Here is a 19,302-nt window from a genome sequence, read left to right on the forward strand (position 1 = left end):
ATAAGACAATCGCAGAATTTCATGGTGACTTTAAAACACGAACTAAAGGTATGTTCGGAAAAGCATACTACCATACTAGTAGTACTACTGCAGTATGCAATACCAGCTATAATGCTACTTCTTAAAAAAAAAAAAAAAAAGCTTGTTACTGGAAAAGCTACAATGTTACAAAAAAAAAAAGCTACAGTTAGTAGGGTTAATGCTTTTATTTACAACCAAAACATATTGTGTGGAATATTGTATCCCACCATGCAATGCCCTCAAATATTAAATTTCCAGTGTGACGAATAAACTTGAAACAATACCAATTGCGATCTAATTTTTGACTATTTATTTGGACAGTCAAAAGTAGATATGTAAAATAGTGAGGTCATGTGACAATTTAATATTACTATTCTAAATACTATACTGATTTTTTATTTAAATTTTTTTGAATTGCATAATGCATCCAAACATCTGGAAAAAAAATAGTAGGCAGTACTAAAGGGCTAAACCCAGAAATAAGTTAGCATTTTAGTAGTTCTGGTTCCACCGTCTCAAAGTCAATGTTCTGACATAAAATAAATCAGAAATAAGCTTTAATGTGCAAAGCGTATTACTGCACCGGATCCATATACAAACCGCAATGAAAAGCACAAGTGTACAATGACTGAGCAGCAAACATTACTTTGCAGGTGCATCTCTCTTGACACTGCCTTTGTGTTTCTAACTGAATCAACTATAAAACATAAAATAATGCACACAGCAGACACAAACACATTATGATTCTCGCTGGGATTTAACGATTCGTACGGCGTTTACCAGCTTGTGCAGGTGGAGCGGGACAGTAGAGCGGTTATCAGAGCACCTCGGTAAGCAGAGGAACTGCTATTCATTTCACAACATACATCAATATTACTGAAACGCAGCCAGCAGACAAGAGCTGATAACCTGGAGGAGTTATGAAGAACCCGGAGGAATACGTCTGTTTCATTACTGCGCTAAACGTGACACTGAGGCAGATTTCTCCCTTGCTGAATCAGCGCGCATCTCACACACACACACACACAAACAGTGTTCCTGAGGCCTTGAGTTAACCGCAGTCTCTCAATAACTCTCCAGTTGCTAGCCACATTCCTGCTTTCCTGCTCTCTCATTGGTGGAGACGGACAGCCAAGGGCAAATATGATTGGAGGAGAACATTAATGATTTCAGCAGGAAACTGAACTGAATTACAACACAGAGGAGAGAGAATGAGAGTTAAGGAGAAGAGAGGTTCACTTGTATCCCAGTTGTTGTGGTGAAGTGAGATTTTCTTTCTATTTCTATTCCAGGAAAAAAATGCATCACAGTTTCACAAAAATATTAAGCAGCATGACTGTTTTCAACACTGATAATAATAATAAATGTTTTTTGAGGAGCAAATCGGCACATTAGAATGATTTCTGAAGTATCATGTGACACTGAAGACTGGAGTTTTCTTCTTTCAGACTAATCCAGTCGGAGTTATATTAAAAATTGTCCTTGCCCCTCCAAGCCTTTCAATGGGGTAATAAAACGTCCCTCACAAGGCTCCGGGTGAATAAAGGCCTCCTGTAGCGGATCCATGCATTTTTGTAAGATAAATATCCATATTACAAATGTAATAAACACTTTTTTCTCACTTCCACTGACTGTGGTACGCGGAAGACATTCAGGTGGATGACGTAGTACGTATGCGTCGTGCGCGTGCCTCTGAGAAATGCAGGAGCAAGGAAGCAAAGTTTCCTTACTTTAGCAAAGGAAAACCAGTCTTCTCTTGGCTTATATCGAAATCCTCCGACATCTTTCTTTACAAATCCTCATTTTGTGCTTCTAATTCGTGAATGGTGTTTTGTTTTGTTTTGTCTCCATGTTCATCACTAATCACGCAACGTCGACGACGGCTTCTGCGTATGACAATCAGTGGAAGTGAGAAAAAAGTGTTTATTACGTTTGAAATATGGATTGTTATCTTACACAAATGCATGGATTCGCTACAGGAGGCCTTTATTCACCCCCCCGGAGCCGTGTGAGGGGCGTTTTGTTATGGATGCGCGCACTTTATTTCACGTCTTCTGAACTGTTGAGCACAAACAACCACTTACCCCCATTGAAAGGCTTGGAGGGGCCAGGACAGTTTTTAATATAACTCCGATTGGATTCGTCTGAAAGAAGAAAGTCATATACACCTAGGATGCTTTGAGGGTGAGTAAAACACAGGCTAATTTTCATTTTTGGGTGAACTAACCATTTAAGTGTATGTTCTTGGTCTTATTGCGTAAAATCTGTGCAATGTTATTCCCACTTAAAAAAAAGTTTTAAACGTCAGATTATGGAAGAAAAATGTTAGGCTGCAAAGAGCAATTCATCTAATTTCATTTTAAAATGTTTTTAGGCAAATCAATCAAATAATGACTTGGGAAGGATATCCAAGCCAATACAAACTTTGTTCATTCGTCATAATGGAAATGGAAGTCACATTGCAAAAAATATTACTCTTAATGAGTATTTTTGTCCAGTAAAATGCTGTCCAGTAAAATAGTGCAAGACAATAAAGAGCATGTTTTGATAAAATATAACTTGAATAATTATTTTTAAGGGTATTTTTCTGGCAAATCACAGTACATTTTAATGTTTTAATATTTAATGTTTAAAACAATAGAAAAAAACTATTTATAGATAGATAGATAGATGAAAAATATTTAAGAAAGATTTGAAGATATTTTTAAAATTTTCTAAACTACTGATTTAAAAAAATATTAATTATAATGCAGAATTCCATGCAGTATGTTCTGACTGACTATTACTGCACATATAACACATTAATGTAGTAGATTATCTGGATATTATGTATATAGAAAAATGTATTCAATATAAGAGATACAATAAGATTTCTTCAATAAGGAAATGATATAAAAAGTGCACAAATTGTAGTATAGGAGTATTGTGGTAGTATTGTATGTACATAGTCACAGTGAGCTTGAGAATTAAAACTTTGTTTTAAAACACTGGATGGTTTTCTGTTTGTCCACTCATTCGGAGGACACACATCTCCATTCCAGTCCTGAGCATAATAGTGTTCATCACTCCGAGCATAATAGTGCTCATCTCTACGACACTTTCCAAGAACAGACGTCTTTTTTTATTTCAATGAGGAGACAAAGGAACTGTGGGAGCTTAATTTGATCAGATTGTTCCAGATGGTTCTGGACTTTCAGTAGTAGTGCGGCCCATTGTATACGCCTTTAAATTGCTCCTATTTGAACGCGTCACGTTGGATGACAGTTGTAATCATATACTGCTACTAAAGAGAGAAGGAATGATGAACATTGTTCTGCTTTGAAAGCTTATGATTATCAGAAATAACAGGCCAGTGAATGAGAGAGAGTGAGCAGCACTCAGGTAGAATAAATGACTTTCTGAATCAGTCTTTTATTTCCAGCTTCTGCCTGCAGTTTGACCAACTCAACCAGTAGCTGCAGACAGACCAAACTCCTAACAGCACGTTCACAATCCTTAACTCTTCTTTAGGTTTTCAACTCTTCTGATCCTATTGTGTGTAATTCAATACTATAATGTGTGTAAATTTAATACTGTCCATGCAATAACTTGTGTGCAATACATTTGTTCGCTCATCTATTTGTCTATACATCTACAATATCCTTCCATCGATCAACAAAATCAATCCATCCACCCGCCCATCCATCTTCAATATCTATCCATCATTCATCCATCCATTCGCCAAAAGAAACGCACCATGTTTTTGTTTGTGTCCCATGTGCTAGAACGTTCCAGACAGCAGCTCAAAGGGGCTTTGCCAGTTATGTAACAGCCTAGTCTTTTCTATCTTAAGCCACTGGTAAACGCACGATCACGTGGCTGACCAGTCAAAGCAGTAAGAGGTTTATATTATGAGTCAATGTGCAAGATCAATCTAGAAGCGATGTCTGTGTGGCTGGGAGAGCAGCACAGAGCGAGGATTACATAGCTGCCACTAGTTCTGCTTTACAAACGAATACAACATCTCTGGCTTTATATCTGATTCAGTGCGGGTGTCTATCCAGGCTTGCACGGGTCAGAGATTATGGCAGTAAATACAGTAGCAGTATTAACAACAACACTTGGGCTGTTTGTCAAGGTGATGACCCCATACATACAGGAACATACAAGGTTACTAAAATGCTGGACAAAGTCGAGCTACAATAGACTATGTAGGTCTGTTAGTCCAACTTTGCACTGGTGCAATTTCAGATTAATTATTGCTTTTGTCTGACAGAAATCAAACTTTTAAAGTGCACTTTTTGTCATGCTGTGTGTTGTCTTGTGTCATTGCATGTCTTGCATATTGTGCTGTTGGTCTGACAAAGATGCCTGTATTTCAGCGGTCTGCCATCAGACATTTGCAGGACTTTCAATCACAAATTCCTGACATAAAACGATACACATGTCATTCAATACAACGAGCCTGGAATCTATATCAAAGTATTGGCAGCAACACTGAAAAAACATCTGATCACAAAGCATTTAAATCCCACCCCATTACATAGGCCTAAACACATGTGCAAGTGTGTGAAAATTACCATGGCGGCTGAATATTGATGAGAGGTTCTCTCCATAGAGAAAGCAATCCTTAAGTGAACCTCAAATGCAATGCTAAAGATGTTAAATTTGAGCGACACTGAGCCTGATCACACTGTACAAAGATTCTTAAAGGAAACAATTTCTCAATGTTTATGCATGCTGCAATGCAGCACACTGGCATTGCACCTTTATGAAACATGCTGCTTCCTGTGCAGTAGACTGGGCAGCATCAGCTGTTACTATGGAGCCAGATCAGCCTCAAAAATAATATATTTACAAAACAAAATTCATAAATGCACAGCACAATTTACATTTACAAAATCCGATTTGTAAATTCAAAACACAATTCATAAATACAGAAGTAAAAGCATAAATATTTCCCCACCACGATTGGCTGAACAGAACATCCTCCACAAAAAGATATTTATGAATCTTAACCTGTCAGGAAGGTTGTCAAAAATACCACACACAAATTCAAAGCAGTCCACGCACGCGTGACAATTTGCAAATGCAGATTCAACGATCCATAAATACATGTAATGTCTCTGAATTGGCTGAAAATTATAGGCAGAATGAAAAACAAAATTTGTTATTCAGATTCCCAACAAATTACACAGAACCAAGCAACACCGCAGTATTAGATCTGTCCCATTATAATCACTGAAGCTGTCACTCATATGACTGTTTGATCCCTGCAGTTCTCCTACGAATGCTCCCATTATAATCAACGAACCCGTCTACATTGCACAATAAATCTCTTATTTACACCTTGTCTATGCCTTGTTGATTATAATGGGAGTGTTCTAGTTTTGTCATGTCGCTCGCTTGCAGTGTGCATTGGGTGTTACACAGAGAGCCATGACATCTAGTGATATATTTCCACTAGTTACTTTAAACATATCTGATTTGCCATTGTCACAATATATGGCGCATCCCACTGTATATAATGCCAATTTTTACAATGGTGCATGCAATGAACTCCTATGATGTAACAGTGTGTGTTTGAAACCAAATATATCATCGCAAATTTAGCCTAGGCAGAGGCTAAATAGTTCTGATGAGCTTTAGATGCACTGAAATGGAAAGATGCAGGGATAAACGGACAGATGGATGAATGAATTGAAAGATAAAAGCTGGCAGAGGACAATGGGTTGGCTTTAATCGGCAGGGCTAAATGGGACACTGCGGTTAAAACTCTGTAAATCCACTTTTTCTGATCAAGTAGGATTATTGTGGCCACCACTCGGCTTAAAGTGTGTCCTGGAGTGCTCACTTCACTTCAAACAAACACAGAGCCTGGAAACACAACCTAATAAGTGTGTCAGCTTGCAAACATATCATATAAATGCCAGGCCTCACTTTAACCTATCCTCATAGCATCTGCCAGGATGTCAACATGTTACACTGTAAAAAAAAATTAGTAAAAAAAAAAAAACAGAAAAACTGTAAACACATTCACAGTAAAAACTGTACATTTTACAGTATACAACTGTAATTTACAAACAAGAAAATTTTTATGTAAACCAGTAAATTCAACAATGCACACTGCTATTAAAATCTGTTTTGTACCTTTATATATGGCGCATCCCACTGTATATAATGCCAATTTTTACAATGGTGCATGCAATGAACTCCTATGATGTAACAGTGTGTGTTTGAAACCAAATATATCATCGCAAATTTAGCCTAGGCAGAGGCTAAATAGTTCTGATGAGCTTTAGATGCACTGAAATGGAAAGATGCAGGGATAAACGGACGGATGGATGAATGAATTGAAAGATAAAAGCTGGCAGAGGACAGTGGGTTGGCTTTAATCGGCAGGGCTAAATGGGACACTGCGGTTAAAACTCTGTAAATCCACTTTTTCTGATCAAGTAGGATTATTGTGGCCACCACTCGGCTTAAAGTGTGTCCTGGAGTGCTCACTTCACTTCAAACAAACACAGAGCCTGGAAACACAACCTAATAAGTGTGTCAGCTTGCAAACATATCATATAAATGCCAGGCCTCACTTTAACCTATCCTCATAGCATCTGCCAGGATGTCAACATGTTACACTGTAAAAAAAATGTAGTAAAAAAAAAACACCGAAAAACTGTAAACACATTCACAGTAAAAACTGTACATTTTACAGTATAAAACTGTAATTTACAAACAAGAAAATTTTAATGTAAACCAGTAAATTGAATAACGCACACTGCCTATCCTCATAGCATCTGCCAGGATGTCAACATGTTACACTGTAAAAAAAAATTAGTAAAAAAAAAAACACAGAAAAACTGTAAACACATTCACAGTAAAAACTGTACATTTTACAGTATACAACTGTAATTTACAAACAAGAAAATTTTTATGTAAACCAGTAAATTGAATAACGCACACTGCTACTAAAATCTGTTTTGTACCTTTAACATATACTGACAACCATCATAATAATGCAGGTGGTAAAAGAGAAAGCCACATGAAGAATCAAAGTTCATCACAAGTAGCAATTCCACAAGCAGAAATATTTACTAATATACAGAAGCTGCACAGTGTCATTCACGCAAACACAAAACACCAACATGGTAACACATGACACTTAAATAATGCAATAAACATTAATTGAACAACAGAAAATGTAACATAAAACCCAAATGTACATAACCGATAACAAAAACTATTAACAAACATGATTTAAACAAAATACTTTCAAATGTGGAGTTTCACACAAGGAATCCTGGGAGTTTACAATTTTTGACTGATTTGTTCTTTTTTACTTCTAAAAACTGTACAATTAACAGCATGTTACTGTAAAATTACATGAAATGTCTGGTTAGATCTTTTCCAGTTTTTCCCTGTATATGATACAGGAACGTACTGTTAACCTATTTACAGTTTTTTTTCGTGTAGGTGGTTTCAGATCCACACAAAAAGGTACCCTATATTCTTATGATATTGCATTCAAGTAAATGTTTCGTATGGCAGGTAAACATATCTATCAATAGCACCTTTTAGAAATGTGAATAATTCAATAAACTGGTCAGTAAACTGGCTTTTACACAGCGATTGCTCATTATATATACCTACTGTAAGCATCCCCATCCTAAACCTAGGCTTCATTCATTATAGCACAATGGAAACATAACACTTCTAAAAATGTACACTTAAAATACATGCAAAAGTCTAGGGTCATAAAATCATTCCAGTAAGGTTGCATTAAATTGATTTTTATAATATTACAATTGATTCCTATTTTAAATAAATACTGTTCTTTTTAACCTGTATATATATATATATATATATAGTTTCCACAAAAACATTCAACATTGATAACAATAAAAAACATTTTTGAGCACAAAATCAGCATATTAGCATGATTTCTGAAGGATCATGTGACACTGAAGATTGGAGTTATGATGCTGAAAATTCAGCGTTGCCATTTCAGGAATAAATTACATTTTAAAATATATAAAAATAGAAAAGATGCATTTAAAATTTTAATCACATTTCACAATATTGCTGTTTTTACTGCATTTTTATTAAATAAATTAAGACTTGGTGTGCATAAGAGATTTATGAAAAATCTTACCAACCCCAAACTTTTGAATAGTAGTGTAACTTTAAATTTTACTCTCCCAATCAAGTCCCATGCAAAGCATGCTGAGAACTACACTGCCCAGTTTCAGTTTGCAACAAAGATTCTTCATGTAGTCCCAAAATAAATGGTTTAAGCAAACTTCCATTTTACAATTTTTAAGAAGATTGAACCCAATGGAATTAAGATTACAACATGTTCTGAAAGTAAGCAGCAAAGATAATTTTTTGATTGCACTTCAAAATAGATGTTTTGAAAGATTTATCCATAGCCAGAAGAAAAAAAAAAAACATTAAGATGCATTTTAAAAATAGTATAAAAACCCTATTAAACTTCATCTGACAGAATAAGGAGATTTGAGTATGAAAGATTCGACGAAACAAACCATTCTTGGCACACTGGATGTTCAGTGCAAGTGATGGCAAATAGCTCTGTCTTTTGAAGGAATGTTTTTTATGAATGAAAACATTAAGATGCATTTTAAAAATAGTCTAAAAACCCTATTAAACTTCATCTGACAGAATAAGGAGATTTGAGTATGAAAGATTCGACGAAACAAACCATTCTTGGCACACTGGATGTTCAGTGCAAGTGATGGCAAATAGCTCTGTCTTTTGAAGAACAAGCAGGTAAGTCTCGGTCAGACATAATTGCTTTCTTGTACATCTCTCCAAAGAAAGATTTCTCAATTCTTTCAAATCTCTTCACTCTGTCTGCATGCCACGGACGTCTTTCCAACTTACAGCAAATCTTCCTTTTAGTCTAAGAGCTGTTATTTTCCTGCTATTGATTGAACACGTCTCAAGGCAAATTCCCCATTTAAGGATGATTTCCAGAGAAAGAGAGAGACACAGATAAAAGCTACAATCAAAATGCTGCAAGCTAATTCATATTTACTAAAAGACTCAGGAAAATCACTGTTCTTAAACCTATTTTGATAATCAAAATCCCACATTAATTAAACTCAGTTGCCTCCTTACGGAAATGGCTTTTCCAATATTAGTTGTTTGTAGAATCTGATACAAATTTTGTTGTTGTCGTGCAACTTTCACCGTGTCTCCAGCAAGGCCAAGAAAACTTGAGCATGAAAAGCTGCAGTTTTTGTACGTACCGTGGTGTGTGCAGTACGGGCTCCATTGATGGTGCGCTTCCAGAGCTGATCAGCGGACTGACACGCTGCTGAAGTTAAGCTAAGGCAGAACCGAGATCATGTGACCAGCCTTAAAGAGAGTGGGCCACCGGGGTAATCTATTTAAGGAATATACCCAAACGACTGATGATGCAGGAAGAGCAAGTGCCAGAGTAAAGCTTGAGCCATGCAAGAGGATTTGAAACTGCTTGTCTGGCACTGTGAAGCCAGGCTAAATAAACAGGAGTAAGAGGATATTGAGAATAAACAAGTGAAAAATTACCAAGCCAAAGAGGACTAACAATAACAATTACTCGCTCTCCTTCAGCAAGGTCAAGTTTTCAATTTACAGCATATAACTGTTGCATGTTCCTGTCACTGTTTGATCTCTGAAACTATTGCTTTGTTCCAAAATCTAGTGAGCTGCCAACATAGGCAACGAGTATCGTGTAGCCAGACTGACGGCAGAAGGTCTGGATGTGGATTCCATTGCAGTTTTGGCCCATTCAAGAGCCCAACTGACAGACATGTAAAGCAGCCAATTACAGTTCGTATAGTTCTGAGTCATGTTTAGGGACGTAAAAATGTTAAAGGTGCGGTAAGTGATGTCTGAGAAATGCTTGTGAAAGTGGATCAGACCGAGCAGCAAACACATGGCCTACCACCAGTAAGGGGCGTGTCCACTCATGATGGGGGAGTTGCCTGTGTTGCTTAGCATTTTTGTGACTATGGGCGTAGAGCTATGAAGATAGAGGTGTGATCCTTTTGGGTAGGGATGTTTGTTTTGGTTATTTCAAATATCATCAACGTTTCTCTGAAATCACTTACTGCACCTTTAAGTCAATGTCCCTATAATAACAGACAGGCGCACAACTAATAAATAATTAATTCAAGAATGTAGTGCAAGTTTACTGCAACAATGGTGCAGAGTCTATCCTGTTAAGTTCACATACTTTTGGAAGTCCAGCGTTTAGTTGATCCTGATAAGCGCTCACTGTCACAGCTATAAACACAATATAAACATGATGACAAACCCTCTTTTCCATGAGCGGGTTTGGCATCATGACTGCTTTGTTTCCAGGCTAACGATTAAAAAATGCAACATGCATGTCTCCCGAAATTCTTATAGAATTCAATCAATCAGATGACGACTTCAAAATACCCGAAGCGTTTCACATTTTGTGTGTCTTATGATATCAGATGTACAGTCAAGGGTCTGTGGGCGTGACATCTGAGGCTGAGACTAAGGCAACTGACCGCATCCTAAATGAGACAGAACCGCAGAAGTGATCTATTCGGTGCACTGTTCATCCACAGTTACTAATACAAGCCATAAAATAAGTGCTCCACATTAGGTGTATGTGATTTGTGAAAGTTGCCATGGGATACAATACTCTAAGCTCTAATAAAAACATAAAACACAAATATTGAGTAAAATGGTCAATTTTTAAAGTTTAGTGTCAATACTTTTTGGTATTGAATGAATGAATCATATTTATAATTGACGTTTCTTATACTCAGTACACCACCTTGGATTTTTTTTCATTGCACTTGTTACAGCGCAATGTAATACCTTCTCTGTGAAATAAGAATGGCTTAAAAATTTGCATAATAATGCTTGCTATGATATGATTTGGAATACTCATTGCATAAAGAACACAGCCTATGATTCTTTAAAATGCTGTCTACATAGGCAGCTCATTAGGTTTTGGAACAAAGCCTATGATGTTTAGTGGGAAATTTAATTTTGTGGGCAAAAAGGTTTTTGTTAATATAGCCACTTTCAAAACAAGAAGCTTTCTGTTGGTCAACACAGAACATCTGCATACCAACTTGTACATGTAATATGCATGAAGAAATCTTTTGCCCTCACATGAAATTTGTTTATGTGAATTCCTATCAAAATGACAGGATTTTGCCCGTGAAAATTTGATGGACAACAGTAAATCTGACCGCACCATAAATCTTCAATGAGTCACAAATACCTGCCTTCTATGTGACGGTCTACATACAGTGGAGGTAAAAATTAGAGAACAATCTATAACTAGATTTTTTTCTGAAATATTGCTAATCTTCATCATCTCTCAAAATTTGAAGGAATATTAGCTGTACTGCAGGTATACCACTGATCCCCTAACATGTTTGACAAAATAACAAAGGCATTTCAACAAAAACCTTTATTTTTGTGGAAAACACAGTGATCAAAATTAGAGAACAGTAACTAACCACTGTAGCACGAAAGAAGATTACAACTAAAATTTTGGAGGGTTACAGCTGTCAGAAATTAGTAGGAAGTGTAGAGGCCCTCTCTTTGAATGATGTCAGCACATCTGTGGCCGCAGGACATCACTGGTGTGATCTTGGTCCACTCTTCAATAACGGTAGTGGGTTTTTTAGCCATAACTTTGTTGACAAGGATTTTCCAGAGATCTTCAGTTGGGTTTAGATTAGGGCTGCACGATAAATCGCATGCGATATTTAACGTGCATCTTGTCAGTAAAGCCGGTTCTTTAATCAGCGGTAAATCTCCATCACGTGCGTGCGTTCACATGGAGCAGCATTAACTACACAGAGCCGTTGTTCACTGACAAGCTGCGCAAAATCACGATCATATTTTGCGCATGTTTTGCGCAGCTTGTCGGTGAACAACGGCTCGACCAACATTTACATTCATCCTGCCATGTAGCTGTATAAGAAGCCCAACTCCTGCTGCAGAAAACATCTCCCAAACCATGACACTTCCTCATCCACCTTTCACTGACTTCTTTACACACTTGGGCTTCAGTCTTTACCCAGTTTGATGCCAAACAAAATGTTTCTCATCAGACTCAAATAAATTAAACTTGCTCTCATCACTAAAGTGAACTTTGGACCAGTTCTCCTCTCATGCTCCTCAGCAAAAGTTAGTCTAGCCTTTCTACTGATGAGAGGCTTGGTCACTGCAGAGTGCGCTTTCAGTCTGACTTCTCTTAAACATGCCGAGACAGATCCATACCCTGTTCAGCGCTGAACTGGAAAGCAATTCCAGCTGCAGTGTTGAACCGATTCCCCATGGAGAGTTTCCACATTATCCTGTCCTCTCGTGCATTTGCCTTTTGTGTTTGTGGATAAGGTTTGTCATATAATTAAGGAAATTAGCACCAGGGGCTAATTTCTTTTTCAAATATCTCAGTTTTTTTATACTATGCTTTAGAACCCGATTAATTTATGAAATATGCTTAAAAAACTGCCCATCTACTTTTGTTAGGATAGCTTCAAATATGACTAAGCAGTGACCTTGAAATTTAGGAAATTGTAGGTTGTTCTCTAATTTTGATCTCCACTTTACATATGGGTTGTGAAAGAGGAAAACACACGTACACACATAAACGCCACAGCATTTACACACTTGGGCTTCAGTCTTTACCCAGTTTGATGCCAAACAAAATGTTTCTCATCAGACTCAAATAAATTAAACTTGCTCTCATCACTAAAGTGAACTTTGGACCAGTTCTCCTCTCATGCTCCTCAGCAAAAGTTAGTCTAGCCTTTCTACTGATGAGAGGCTTGGTCACTGCAGAGTGCGCTTTCAGTCTGACTTCTCTTAAACATGCCGAGACAGATCCATACCCTGTTCAGCGCTGAACTGGAAAGCAATTCCAGCTGCAGTGTTGAACCGATTCCCCATGGAGAGTTTCCACATTATCCTGTCCTCTCGTGCATTTGCCTTTTGTGTTTGTGGATAAGGTTTGTCATATAATTAAGGAAATTAGCACCAGGTGCTAATTTCTTTTTCAAATATCTCAGTTTTTTTATACTATGCTTTAGAACCCGATTAATTTATGAAATATGCTTAAAAAACTGCCCATCTACTTTTGTTAGGATAGCTTCAAATACGACTAAGCAGTGACCTTGAAATTTAGGAAATTGTAGGTTGTTCTCTAATTTTGATCTCCACTGTACATATGGGTTGTGAAAGAGGAAAACACACGTACACACATAAATGCCACAGCACAATACACACATTGTTGATGTTGATGGCGAAATCCCTGGGGCTAGCGATGACCCAGATCCCAAAAACACACAAAACAAATAATTTCAGGTGCTCACAAATACCCCTGACAGCATAAAACCATCAACAAATTAGAGTTAGAGCTTTTTAAAACATACAATGGAGCTAAATACCTATCAGAATGTAAAACAAATCAGTTTTTTTTGTAGAATGTAGTTAAAGCAACCATCATGTCAAAATCACCATTTTAACGGGTATTCAGACATTTGATGCATTTAAAAATGGCCACTTATGCTAGGCTAATTTTTACTACTATTTTCATCTCATCTATGTCATAACAAAAAAATAATAAATAAATAGGTCTGTGAATAATAAACAGGGATGCGCCAAAATGAAAATTCTGGGTCGAAACCAAAAATTCTGGATGCACTTGGCCGAAAACCAAAGCCGAAAATGCTGCATAATAATAATTTATTATTTTATTGAATTATCTAAAATAATTTTGTAAGACTTTTTGATTCAACTCAATAATTTTAATGATACTAAATAAATAAAAAAATACAAGCCAATAAAATAACCACACTTTTATTTGAACAGAACACAATACAATTGGACAGAAAATATATTAAGTATTAAATATCAATATTATTTTTATTCAGTTCTATGCAACAGAATCAACTGTTTTTTTTTTAAACTAATTATACAAATAATGTATAGTCCTACAAAGCAATTATTATCACAGCATCTGAGCACAGCAGAGCGGGGAGTAGATCAGTGAATGACAGAGTAGCGTCATTTTACCAGTGTTGCCCAGTACAGCTATGTTACAGCACGGTAGCACTATTGCAAACAGGAACAAGTATACTACATAGAAATTTCCTGTCAGAGTTATTATTATAGTCTATTTGAGTGGACTTGAGCGGTACATGAGTGAAGTGGAATATCTATAGTCATTGCGCTGTGAGGGAGGGTGAAAGAGAGGGAGAGGGAGTGCAACCTGTCCGCTGAACACTGCTGGGCGGTGCGGTGCGGCCATTTTTCTCTTTCGGCCAAAAACCGTAAATGCCATTTTTGGCCAATAATTTTCGGTGAACGAAATTTCAATGCATTCCTAATAGTAAGTAATGGGACACGAAAGTGTGCCGTATTCATAGAAAGTGGCCTACATATATATAAAGCTATACAGATAGATCTGAATAATAAATGGGCCATTTGGGCACATCTGTATTCTGTCCTGTTTGCAGTGGGTCGCGCAGGATGATATTTCTAGGCTGGGGTTGGAAAAATAGACCTGCTCTAAGATGGCTTACCCACTGTGGTACAGAATACAAATAATGCCAGCTTATATTTATGGCAGGATGCTGTCAGTGGTCTGGAGCCAAAAATAAACCCCACCAGAGTGAAGCAAAAAAACCCACAACATAATTCACATGGGACTAGTGTCAAGCTTATGACAAAAATTATGAAATCAACAAAGGAGCAGGACATAACTACATCTCCATTTCGAACAGTCTCTCCCGTTGCGTTAATCACGCTATGGGGAAACTCCTGTTTACTCTGCTACTGAAGCCTGATTTGATCACGTTCGAGTAGCTGCACGAACCAATGGTGCTTCAACCCGCCAAAAGGGGTGGAGCCGACTGCTATATAAGATGGCTCTGAGTGCCATTTCATAAGAAGTTTCTCCTTCAGCGATGAAGATCATCTCCTCGCTGACTCTGCAAGCAAGAAGCCGAAGAGAAGAGAAGAAATAAGCCTCCTGCTCGCCGCCATGAGAAGCCACCGACAGCGGAAGAAGCTCTCAACGCCTTTCCCTGCGGCCATCCGGCTTTTAAAAAGAGCATATTTTCTGAGCAAATTTCCACTGCAACGTTGTTGCAAATGTCGCACCACGAGTGTGGCTCGTGCAAGGAACACCTGCATGATGCAGATGGTCACGGTGAGTGCGTCGCATGTCTGGACAGCACCCACACAGAGGCTGAGCTCACAGAGGCGGAATGCTCTCAGTGTGAGAACATGAGTCTAGCCCTTCTCCGCTCGCGGATCGCCTTCTTCCATGAAGGCGGTCCTCCCCGGCCTGCTGTCCCGTTTCCCCCCTCCCCTAGGAGGAAGAAGCAGCGTGATCCCCACACGTGAGGATCAGCGCCCCTTGTCAAATGCGAGCGGCTTGATTTTCTTCGGCGGAAGAGCCCGCCCACGGCCGACGAGTGGTTCCTGAAAGGGCACCAATCAACAATCCTCCCACCAGCGGCCCGACCCGTTCCTTCCGGCAGTTTACAAGGAACTCACCAGGACGTGGAGCGGCCCCTACTCGGCACGTGTTAATCCCTCCACTTCTGCCACTCTCACCATTGTTGACGGCGCTGAACAAGGTTACAGCAAGCTCCCCCCTCTGGAGGGGCAATCATTACACATCTGTGCCCTCTATCGGCCCTGGGGTTAAAAGCCCATGCAGCGCATCCTTCTATGCCCTGCAAGACTACCTCAGCCCTAGCGAACTGGGCTTATTCAGCGGCTGGCCAAGCTTCTCCGCACCATGGACGGGTCCGGCCAGAGTTCTGACGCCTTCAAAGTGCTGCGCAAAGCAACTGACTTGGCTCTGCACACTCCTAAGGCCACTGCGCAGGTGATCGGCAAGGCTATGGCCAACTTGGTGGTGCTGGAGCTGAATCTAACTGTGGATGGTTTTCCCGAGCGGTTTACAGTGGCACAGAAATCATCACAGGCAATGCGCAACTTCCTGCAGAAGCGCTCCAGTGCAGTGGCTGTTTCAAGTCACCGGAAGGCGCTATCCGTTCAGCAGCTTGCCAAGCCAGCGCCACCTCTGCACCAGCCTAAAGGCGGTCGCACACAGGACGAGAAGCGCCGCGTCGAGTCTAGAACAATTCTTAAAACAAGTACAACACGACGTAGCTGGGCTTCGTGGACAGACGGCGAACGGAACCGCCGGTGTGCGTACGCTCATAGAAAACAATGTGTTCGAATTTTAAAGATGTGGCGTGGCGGGATGCGGCTTCTCGTCCGGTGTGCGACTGCCTTAAGTCTGAGCCTGGGCTTCCCGTTTCGCTACCCGTTTCCTAGGCGTCAAGGTCCACACCCCAGGGTGACATGGACCCTGAGCCTCAGAAGCCATCCTGGTCCAAATGTAGAGAGGAAGAAGAGAGGGTCAGTTCTCGTCAAGGCTGGAACTCCCTTGAAGAAGTGTCGTGCCCACTCTCCATCCCTGTGCTCAACACTGAGCGATAAAAGCTCCATTCAAGTTGGGCCCGTCTTCCCCATTCAGCGCATACCCAAAGCAACCACCGCTGTTATAAGGGGACCTACATACTCAAAAGAGCATTTCTCCTCTCCTCATTAACACGAATGTCAATACCCCATCCACGTGCGGCAAACTGCCACTCGAAAAATACTTGCCATCCGGCTTCAGACTTGGAAAGCTATCCCGGATGTGTCAAGTTGGGTTCTAAACATCATAGAACAAGGTTACTCGCTTCAGTTTGCTTGCAGGCCACCTCGCTTCCGAGGTATTATTCAAACTTTGGTACAGGCCAACGATGCTCATGTTCTCCGGTCTGAAGTGCAAACACTGCTTGCAAAGGGAGCCGTAGAAATGGTTCCTCTAGCGAACAACGAGTCGGGCTTTTACAGCCGCTACTTCCTCATTCCCAAAAAAAGATGGCGGGCTCAGGCCCATTCTCAATCTCAGGCATTTGAATCGCTTGCTCATGAGACCATTCAAGATGCTGACTTTGAAACATATCCTCGCGCAAATATGCCCCAGGGACTGGTTTATATCGATGGATCTGAAAGATGCTTACTTTCACATCCAGATAGCCCCCATCACAGACCGTTCTTGAGTTTCGCGTTCGAGCGAGTGGCCTATCAATATACAGTCCTGCCATTCAGCCGCCAGCTGGTCGTCACTGTCTACCTTCACCAGATTTTATAACTTGGACTCTTGAGATTTGCGTTTGAGCGAGTGGCCTATCAATATACAGTCCTGCCATTCAGCCGCCAGCTGGTCGTCACAGTCTACCTTCACCAGATTTTATAACTTGGACATCCCTGCCCTGCAGGCATGGAATTTGTCCACTTAATCTGCCTAACCCCCTTTTGTAAGTGGGAAAGGTTGTGTTATGTAGTCCTCAGCCTAGCGGCTTGGGTCTCATTATTAGCTCATGCTTACAGGAGCCCTCAGTGTGGGCGCTCTGGGGCTGGGCTCGCAGAGCAGTTTCGTTCTGCACTTGCTTATAGCACGGTGCATTCCCCATTACTTATGTAACCTCGGTTCCCTGAGATAAGGGAACGAGCGTTACGTAGGCTGCCGTGCTATAAGGCTACATGCAAGTCGATGACTGTGACTTCAGTCAAAAGATTCTGACGAAACGGCACTTAGAGCCGACTTATATAAGCAGTCAGCTCCCCCCCCCCCTTGGCGGGTGTAAGCCCTTGCTTATAGCACGGTGCATTCCCCATTACTTATGTAACCTCGGTTCCCTGAGATAAGGGAACGAGCGTTACGTAGGCTGCCGTGCTATAAGGCTACATGCAAGTCGATGACTGTGACTTCAGTCAAAAGATTCTGACGAAACGGCACTTAGAGCCGACTTATATAAGCAGTCAGCTCCCCCCCCCCTTGGCGGGTTGAAGCGCCATTGGTTCATGCAGCTACACAAACGTGGTCAAATCAGGCTTCAATATCAGAGTGAACAGGAGTTTCCCCATAGCATGATTAGCGCAATGCTCGTTTCCCTTATCTCAGGAAACCAAGGTTACGTAAGTAACTGGAGCGTTTTTTACCTAAAAGAGAAAACTGACTGTCAACGGTAATGTGCTGTAGCATCCCTTTGCCAAGCCTAATATGCATTATAAATTACAGTATGACATTTAAGAATCGTCTAATGAATCATGAGCATTAAGACAGAAATACTTTAAAATCTCAGATTTAACGTTTAACACACACAACATTTTTTTACGCAATTTCAATTAATCAATTCAAAACTGTGATTCAAGTATGCCTGGAAATTCCACGCGGTATTTTACATATATTACAATATTTTAGTAAAAACATACAGTATGTAGATAAATATTTTGGCACTAGCAACACCAAGGTCATGGGTTTGATTCTTAGGGAAAGCAAGGACTGACAAAATATGTACCTTGAATGCAATGTTAGTCGCTTTGGATAAAAGCATCTGTCATAATTGCAAAAATGTAAATAACCTTTTTTCAACATTAATAATATTAAGAAATGTTTCTTAACATATTTTAAAAGCATAAATTAATATGAATAAGGCATACTGATGTAAAGAGTTAAGTGCCTTACATGTGTAGACCTGTTTTTTGTTTTTCTAGTCATGTGTTATTGTGACAAAGTATCTGCCGTTGTCCCCCGGCAGAAAGTCCACCAACCTCTTTCAAGTTCCCAGTACGAGAAGATTACATTTTCACAGGCGGTAAATTGAAATTTGGTCTTTTCTTGCCCTCACTATGAGGCTGATAGCTGCGTGTTGCTGTCAGAGGTTCGTCACTCTCTTATCCTGTTTATAGGTGAAGTATCGACTGCAGCTAAAGCTGACCGTCTCTTTTCATTAAACACGACTGAGGACCAACCGACCAGCAGGGGGGTGAAAAACAGGCTTGAGCAGAGGACAAAAACAAGCATGCAAAGATGAAAGAGTACAAATGCAGCAAAACCCAGATAAGACGGCAAGTTATCTGTTAATTAATGATTATATTTTCATGTCACTAGGATCAATCAATGGATCTTGAACACATTCTTCTGCATTCTGTTGTAATAAATTATATTTTAATTAAGAACAAAATGTAATATATATATACTGTGTGTGTGTGTGTATACATACATACACATTAACTAACGTTATTGGAATTAATCATGCTAATCGAGTGGAATCAAAACTACAGTTAATAAATTCCTAACAAATCCCATCTGTACCCTAGATTTAAGGTAGTCAGGATTGACATTTTTCATAAGCCAGGTATGAGCTTCAGATAAATATGTAT

At 39.5% G+C, this 19,302-nt stretch overlaps 1 protein-coding gene across 6 annotated transcripts in view; it reads right to left on the reverse strand.

Annotated features, from left to right (window-relative positions):
- Positions 1-19,302, reverse strand: part of LOC107714343 (oxidation resistance protein 1-like) — a 173,381-nt gene that overhangs the window by 119,470 nt on the left and 34,609 nt on the right. For 3 of the 6 annotated variants that reach the window (XM_016520162.1, XM_016520167.1, XM_016520161.1), the window contains exon 1: positions 9,270-9,332. The exons of the other annotated variants lie outside the window; for them this stretch is intronic. In XM_016520162.1, coding sequence (XP_016375648.1) covers positions 9,270-9,295 — 26 coding nt within the window. In that variant the 5' untranslated portion in view covers positions 9,296-9,332. Of the gene's footprint in view, positions 1-9,269; positions 9,333-19,302 lie in introns of those variants that run through there. 6 annotated transcript variants of the gene reach the window in all.

This window comes from Sinocyclocheilus rhinocerous, unplaced genomic scaffold (genome assembly GCF_001515625.1).
Source record: "Sinocyclocheilus rhinocerous isolate Xijiao unplaced genomic scaffold, SAMN03320098_v1.1 scaffold629, whole genome shotgun sequence".
Classification (NCBI taxonomy): domain Eukaryota; kingdom Metazoa; phylum Chordata; class Actinopteri; order Cypriniformes; family Cyprinidae; genus Sinocyclocheilus; species Sinocyclocheilus rhinocerous.